This window comes from Vitis riparia, chromosome 6 (genome assembly GCF_004353265.1).
Source record: "Vitis riparia cultivar Riparia Gloire de Montpellier isolate 1030 chromosome 6, EGFV_Vit.rip_1.0, whole genome shotgun sequence".
NCBI lineage: Eukaryota > Viridiplantae > Streptophyta > Magnoliopsida > Vitales > Vitaceae > Vitis > Vitis riparia.
The window spans coordinates 2,144,448-2,153,112 of record NC_048436.1 but is presented as its reverse complement, the minus strand read 5'-3'; the positions used below and the strand labels follow the sequence as shown (position 1 = coordinate 2,153,112).

The following is an 8,665-nucleotide window of genomic DNA, read 5'->3' as shown; positions in this document are numbered from 1 at the left end:
AAAAGCTAATGCTTTTTTAAAATAGTGTATTGAAGTATTTAAAAACATTTATTACTTCAAATTTTAAAAATATTTAAAAAAAGAAAAAGAAAAAAAGATAAGTCAATATTTTTTATATAAGAGTGTGGACCCCGCATTTCGACTTAATGCGTTTCCCACTCGATGGCGAGCTCGATTTTGATTTTTTTTTTAAAAAAAAAATTGATTTTTATTGATTATTTGAAAATGACTTGGAGTCGCCACTCATTTTTGTTTTATTTTTAAAGGGTAAACAAAATAAGAAAGAAAAACCCTACGTGTGACTCCTTATTTGGAAAAGGTGGTCTACGAAAAACCGGATCGGGTTCGGGGGTCAGGTTACTTATCGGGAAGGTACGGTAAGGACCGTAGCACCCTTCTAAGTCCCTAAAATCGGGTCTCTACTAATAAAATGAAGCAATCATGGCAATTGATGAGAGAATCAATGAATACTCAGAGTGATCACACACATGTGAGAATCTAAACATACATACAGAAAATGACTCGAGCGGGTGTGGATGCGTACCTGGGCAGTAATCCATAAAGCGCTATAGTGAGGTTAGTGCACAATTAAAAAATAATTTCGAGCATGTCATAGAGCAAAATAAAATCGATCACGCATGACAATTAAATCAAACAAACAATCAATCAATCATAAGGAAATCACATATGTTGGGCCCCCACCAAAGCCCGATCTATCTTGCATGAATTAATCCCATAAATTCCATTATTCGGAATTACGGAAAATGTGTTCTTGCTTATATAAAATTAAGAAAGATAGAAAATTATTTGAAAACCAAAGTGGAATTAAAATTGTTCGAGAGAAAATTGAATTTTTGAAATTTATTTGAAAATTGGAGTCTCGAAGATTATTTGAGAATTAAATTTAAGAGTTGGAATTTTGAGAATTGAATTAGAAAGAAATTTAGAATTTTGGGAATTGGAAATTAAGTTCATAAGTTGGAATTTAAAAAAATTGTTTAAAATGGAATTTCAAAATAAATAAATAAGATAATAATAATTAAATGGACAATTGTAAATATCGAAATTTTGGAATTAGAAATTAAATCGAAAGTCGGAAATTTTAATGAATTGTTTAAGAATGGAATTTTAGAATAAATAAGTAAAAATAATAATAATTAAATAGATTAATGTGAATGTTGGGATTTTTGGAATTGGAAATTAAAATCGGAAGTCGAATTTTGAAGAATTGGATTTTAATTATCAAAATAATAAATAAATATAGAGTAATAATACTAATTAACGAAAATAGTATTTAAACGAGTAAAAATGAATAGTGGAATTTTTGGGATTAAAAGTTAAATTAGGACGTCAGATTTTTTTTGAATAACTGAACTTGAATAATTTGAATTTTTAAATGAGATAATTAAATAAATATGGGATAATAATAATAATAATAATAATAATAAATAATAATATTTAAACGGATGAAAGCGAATAGTGGAATTTTTGAAATTGAAAATTTAATTCAGAAATTGGATTTTCGGAGAATTGGACCTTATATAAATAAATAGATATGGAATAAGAATTCTAATTAACTAAAATAAAATTTAGACGAATAACGAAATTTCTAGGATTGAAAAATTAAATTAGTACATGAGAATTTTTGAAGAATTGGGCTTTAATGAATAAGATTTTTAAAAGAGGATAAATAAATACACACGAAATAATATTAATAATTAATAAACATAATATTTAAACGAATGAAATTGAATAATGGAAATTTTGGGATTGAAAATTAAATTTGGACGTAGGATTTTTTTAAAGATTATTTGAGAACGGTATTTCGAAAAATTAAATTAATAAAAAAAAAAAACAAGAAATTTTGAAAAATTGAAATGTTAGAAAATTGTCCCAATATTAAAACATAAAGAAATAGTGAAAGAAAAGGCTTGGGATGGTCTTCATTTGCAAGACTTTCCCACGTGCCCAAAGTGGAAAGCAACCCATTCCCTATGCTGCCAATATACTAAAGAAGGCCATTAGACTACCCCACATATTACAATAATGCCATCCAAAACCACTTTTCATGCAAGTCTCAAACAAAGCCACCGAGAGCACCACAAAGCTATTTTTCTTCATGAAATAAAAAACAAACTCCACCCCACAACGCAGCCACCATCTTACCTATCCATGCACATGGATGTTGGGAGGTTAGAAGGAGGTTAAAATGAAGGAAATGGTGAGAAGATATGGAGAGGTGGTGAGATGAAAAATGGGCAGGTCGGGTATTAGAGGATGGTGAGGTGCATGAAGTGTAGAAAATGGGTATGAATAAATCTAGAGAGAGAAATGGATGTAGGTGTGGAATGGAAAGATGGGTATGTAACTAAAAAAAAAAAGTGATGAGCAAGGGGCGTGCTTGGAACTGTGGTGCATGGATTGGGTGAAGGTGAGTGGTGTAGTGTAGAGAGAGGAATGCATGGGAAAAACATGGATATTGATTAGTTGGATGAGTGGCAGTGTAGTGATAGAAGGAGATATGATGGGCCTCGTGGACGTGGATAGGTGAATTTCAGGATGCTGATGGAGGCTTTGAGAGGAGCTTTGGGCAATGGATATGATAGATGGTGAGGATGGTGATCAAAGGTGGTGAAGGTAGACAATGGGTATAGGATAGAAAAAAAAAAAAAAGCTTGTGGGAAACGGGTAATAGAGTGAAATCATCTTTTAGCAAAATCCAAAGGAATAGCAGATATAAAACAATAACAAGCAGCCTATAATCACCTCAAATAGCAACAAGTAGATCAAAAGCATAGCCTCAAGTCCTCAAGTCCACACTCAACCCAGACAATGTAAAGAAGCTAGTGAAAAGCAAAATAAAGTAATGAAGAAAATGGAGATGCCCCCGCTCACACTTACCTTTTGATCTGCCTCTTAAAAGAGTTTGTTTTTGCTTTGAGCTGGCTGTGTCTCCTTTGGAAACCAGTTCCCAAAAGCTCCGCAACCCCCCCACCATCTTTGTTCTCCTTTCCTTCCTTCCTTTTTTGGCAGCCGGTCTATCTTTCTGAGGAAGCCATTACCTGCTTCCCTGTTCCTCAGTCAGCAGCATGGCTTCGTTCACCTACCAGCATGGCTGCCTACTCTCCTTCGCCCAACGTCCAAGGTAGCCGGGTTCCATGCCTAGAGAGGGGGGGCCCCCACTCTTTAAAAAAAAGATGCAATGGAAAAATGAAAAAAAAAAAGTTAAAACTCTCCCCCGGGCCCTCACCTTCACAGGGGTCTACAAAGAGGTTTGAAGAAGTTGTTACTATTTTTTTTTATTATTTTAAAAAAAGAAACATATCCAATTCAGCACTAAATCACTATCTATTTAACCTTGATTTACCGCAATTCAACCATTACTTCGACCATTGACCAGTGATACATAAATAGAGAGCTTTTCTCATTTAATGATAGGTTGAAGTTAGCGGTAGAGTCTTAAAAGGACACAGAATGCACAAAACAAATTTTACAACCATGTGTGTGTGTGCATGTATAATATATAAAGAGTGTTGGGTGAGGAAATTGTTAACACAGCGAACTTTGAATCATATATTGTCACTTATATTTGGTGTGTGATTTACATGGAAACTTGGTGGGGGTGGGAGCTTATAAATAGAGGTCTCCTCTCCTCATTCTAATTTTTTTGATCGGTACTCTCCTCATTCTATTTATCATAGAGTAGAGAAAGAGTGGTGAAACTTTTGAGTGAAAAAGTGAGGTTTTCTTGATTATTTTTAGGGATTTGGGTTGAGAAGAATAAATGCTTGTAAACACTTGTGATTATTTTTCTCCTTATAAGGAAGATCTATAATGGCTTCATAGCCGTAGGTTGTGTTGGGTGAACCACATAAATTATGTGTGTTGTTCTATCTACTTTATTTTGTTATTATTTCCACATTTTTTTTGGTTATTAACAATGTTTTGGGAGGTTTATATCCTAATAGTTGGTTCTAAAAACATTGGTTTTTTTGGATATCAGTTTTCAAAGGAGTTTGAACCCCCAAAATTTGAATAATGATTTGATAGAAAGTGAATGTTTAAATTTATCATTATGCTAAGCTTTTTTCCGTAATCATGGGGTTCTAAAAACTTTTCCGTTACAATCATAGCAGTTCTATACACCGTCAATGATATTTATGTTGATAATTTAAAATGAAAAAACAACAAATTAATATGTAATAAGGCCAACTTTTGCATCAGTTCTCCTATAGGGATAGATATGATCATATGATCAAAGGATACTTTTACCACAAATTTGATTACCAGAACTTCCAAGAAACAAAGGAAGGTTCTCAGTATTTTAAGGATTTATAGTTTCAGATGGCTGAACTAAAGGGGAAAGGACATGGGGGCACAGGAACTTCAGCAACTCCTTCAAGCATCTGTATGACATTTCTCATGGAAGGTCTTAAAGCAGGGTCCTCTTGAATGCACCAAATTGCCACCATCACCAGCCTCTCCACCGTCCTCATGTAGTTTCTTGCTTCTTCATCATTCTCCACCAGCTTCTCCACTCTCCCACCTTGATAGCAATCATAAGCCCAATCAGTGAGGATCGCTTCCTCTTCTTTTCCTGGTTGCAAATCTAGGCTCTTCCTGCAACTGATGATCTCCAGCAACATTACCCCATAACTATAAACATCCACTTTTGATGCTATCGGCTTGTTCCTGAACCATTCTGGTGCCACGTATCCTTTGGTCCCTCTGATGGCTGTAAGTGTCCGAGATTGATCACTCATCAGAAGCTTTGCCAATCCAAAGTCTGATATCCTGGCCGTGAATGAATCATCGAGGAGTATGTTTTGGGGCTTGATGTCGCAGTGGATGATCTGTGTGCTGCACTCCTCGTGCAAGTACATGATCCCTCTTGCAATCCCAAATGCCAACCCCATTCGTTTTTTCCAGTCAGGCCTTGAATCTCCAAAGAGGAAGCTAGCCAATGTGCCATTGCTCATGAACTCGTAGATCAGCAGCTTGTGTGGGCCCTCATCACAGAATCCAATCAATCTCACTAGATTCTTGTGATGGGTCATTGCTATTATGCTTGCTTCTGTCTTGAATTCATTTTCACGCTCTTGTGCTAATCTGTCTAAATTCTTGACTGCAACATGAGTTCTTGAATTTGATGATGACAAGACCGCTTTATATACAGTGCCAAAAGCTCCTCTTCCAAGGACTTCTCTGAACCCATCAGTGGCTTCTTCGAGTTCTTTGTAAGTGAAAGAACGGATATTTCTCTCCAGAATGCTTGATTCTCCTGTGATTTTCTGTCTTTCTTGGCCTGAGCGGAGTCTAACGAGAGAAATTGCTGCTGCCAGTAGGAAATTGAGAAATACAGAGCCACCCAGAAGAAATGAGCCCACCAGAATTAGAGTTGCCTGACCTTTACTCTTCTCCTCTGGATTCTGAATGGGAGGCTCACACGAGGAAGCATCTGGTTTTGGTAGTTTGATGAACGCTTTTCTGTTGGTACTTCCATCCACCCTACCATTTGTGAGTGGCAGTCTCTTCTTCTCACAGGCGCTGCCAATAGGAACAGCTACTATGCAATTGCAGTCATATAAGCAAGATTTCCAGCAGTCTTCTTCATTTTCAAGTGGCCTCAACTCTTCATAGTTCGAAGAATTAGGCCAAAATATGTTAATCAATTCACCCTTTTCATATATGTCCCCTGGATTTGAACCTCCAGGTTCACATTTCTGGGGTCTGTCTTGCTTGCAGCCACTGAAGTTGTTAGACGGATCAATATAGGAGAACCCAGGAAGGCACTCACAAATTGGCCTTCCATTGGAGTCAAGTATGCAGTGAGTGTTAAAGCCACAAATCCCACTTCCTGACTCACCCCAATTCTCAGAGCAAATATCTTTTGGGATAGACCAAGATGGAACCCACCTCCCATTTGCTGTGGACTTAGGGCGAGTATATATGGTGAAGATCCCATCAAAATCAAGAGTCCCCCTATGGTAATTATCTCTGGTAGAGACAATATTTCCTGACCTGAGGTTAACAATATTTCCATTCCATAGAACAACATAGAGGGAACCTGACTCATTGAAAATTACCTGGTGGCCTGCATTCTTTCTATCTTCACTATATGTGTTACTCCAATAATAAGCATCGGTTGGAGTATCTGTCAGCACGTCCAGGGTGTTCAGCACAAAATTACCATCAGGAATCAATCGGAGCTGGAACCTCCCCTTTGAGTAGTTGCCTTCTGCTCGCCTAGAAGATAGAGTTCCACCAATATCCAGTATTTGACCCGGCAAGATTGTGTCCGATGGACTCTTGAAGCTCTCCCATGCATAACCAGAATTTCCACTCCCATTTGTAAGAACAAAGTTACCATTATCAAGCATGAGAGCATAAGCGATGATCCCATTAATGGAAGAGTCCGGCTCCCAAATCTTGTTGCCTTTTGGGTCACTGAGGATGAACTGGCCTTCAGAAGTGAGTTCAACTTTAGATCCTTCTGGTGCTGGATTACCTCCATTTGCATACCAAACTAACGTTTTTTCTAGTATTTTTTCATACCAGATAGCAAGCAAGAAGTGAGCTTGACCGTCAAGGGGGTAAAATCCAAAGGCAAATTCGCCAGAAGGGGACGGCCATGAGGAAGAATCATGAGAGGCGAGAAGGGAGGAGCCCAAGGGAATTCTAGAATCAGCTTGGGAAAATACTAAGGGCCAAGATGGTAGAAGTAGAACAAAGAGGAACAAGTGACCGGCAAGGTGAAGCATAGAAAAAGCCATTGGATATGATCAGTGAATGTGTTGAAGACAATTGCTTTTGGCCTAAAGAAATTTTGCTCAATAATGTTGGTTTTGATATCTCAACAACCACATGGAACTAGTACAAGTCAAGCTGGCTCCTGCATTAATTTCAATGAAATGGGTGCCCACCCATTTGAAAATATATTTATAAACAGTGTTATTTATAAAAACAATTTGGGTTGGATGAAACATTATTTTCAAATCTATTACAATTTGTGAAATACGAAAAATGTTTCTTGAGGAGACAACTTCCATGTAATTATATCATATTCAAGTTAAGTAAATTTTGTTAAAAATATTAATATTTAATACACATTTTAAAAAGGAAAAAAATGAAAAAAATACTTAATATATTCAAATCAAAATAATTAGGATATTATGCATTTTTAAGTTATAGATGCTTTAGACTACTACTTTTAGTAATATAAGTATTGCTTTTTAACATTAAAATGGAAATAAATTACCATTTCAATTTTGCATTCCTATATTCTTATATATATATATATATATATATATATATATATATTCAAACACATAAATTAGAATTACCAAATTCATTCATATTCAAAAGGGAATAAAAATATAAATAAAATATTCATTCTCATTCTTTATTCCAGATACCAAATACCCTTAAGGAGTATTTGGTATATGGGAAGCAGTAGTGGGAATAGACATTTCATTCTTTTCCTTTCTCGTTTACATGTTTGGATAAATTTTATGAGGGTAGGAATTAAATAAAAAACTATTCCAACATAAATCAAATCCCACTTAAAAATGAAATTTCAATTCATTATAAGTATGTGATATTTTAATTCATTCATTCTATAAAAAAATATAAAAAGTCTAAAACTATTATTTTACCCTTATATTTTATTCATCAAGCTCTTACGTCTCTTTATCTCATAATAAGACTATTTTTTTTTAATCTTATTATTTAGAAAAAAAACTCTCAAAATTTATTTAAAAAATAAAATCAAACTATGTATACCAGACTATGAATGTTATTTTTGGTATTTCATAATATTCAAATTATTGGGTAAAGATTAAAATTCAAATAATGTTAAATTGGTTTGACTTCAACTCTAGGGATCAATTTTTATGTGTACAAGAGAAGTTACGTAGACAAAAGGGCTACACCACAGAGTTCAACTTTTAAGTCAAACGACTTGGCCCTTTGCCTAGTAAACACGCGTTCAACTTTTAAGTCTAACGACTTGGCCCTTTGCCCAGTAAACATGCATAGAAGTGCTTGGAAGATTTGATAGGGGGTTGGTGGGCTTAACAATGATTTTGAACAAAGCAATTTAGGCAACTATGAGGAGTTTTCCCAACTTTAGTTGAAGTATTTTCTTTTAAAAGCATTTAAAAAAAAAAATTATTTATGGAGTGTTTTTTAATGAAATAGGTTTTTCTATATTTTAAAAGTGTTTTTTTATAAGTAATGTCAAAAAGATTTTTAAAAACTTGCTCTATCAAGATGAACCTCTATATATATATAGAGGAAAGAACATTAGAAACTTTAATCACTATTCGATGTTGAACATCACAAACATCTCTCCATGTGTCACATGGGTGTTGACCCCTCCCGGGTTAGAGGAGTTTTGCATTTTTTTTAGGTTTTTACTTTTCTATGATGATTACTCTGTCGACCCCAAGATGAAGGGCATGAGGTGACAAGAAATGACAGAGAGGACGGCTGAAAAGAAAAGAAAGAAAAGGGTGATAGAGGAAGCTGTCTGGGAAACGGGAAAAGGAAGCTAAAGCTGGGAAGTAGGGGGGACTGGGAGGAGTTTAGAGCAGAGCAGAGGAAAAGGAAAGAAGGGAGAGGATTCCGGGAAGAAGAAAGGGGGAGCAGTGAGGAAGTATTGATT

General features: G+C 35.4%; 1 protein-coding gene across 1 annotated transcript; it reads right to left on the bottom strand.

Moving 5' to 3' along the window:
- Nucleotides 1–4,340: 4,340 nt before the first annotated feature.
- Nucleotides 4,341–6,773, bottom strand: LOC117916291 (G-type lectin S-receptor-like serine/threonine-protein kinase LECRK3). The gene has a single exon (XM_034832246.1). It carries the CDS (start codon nucleotides 6,771–6,773, stop codon nucleotides 4,341–4,343), a length of 2,433 nt encoding a protein of 810 aa, XP_034688137.1.
- Nucleotides 6,774–8,665: the final 1,892 nt, after the last annotated feature.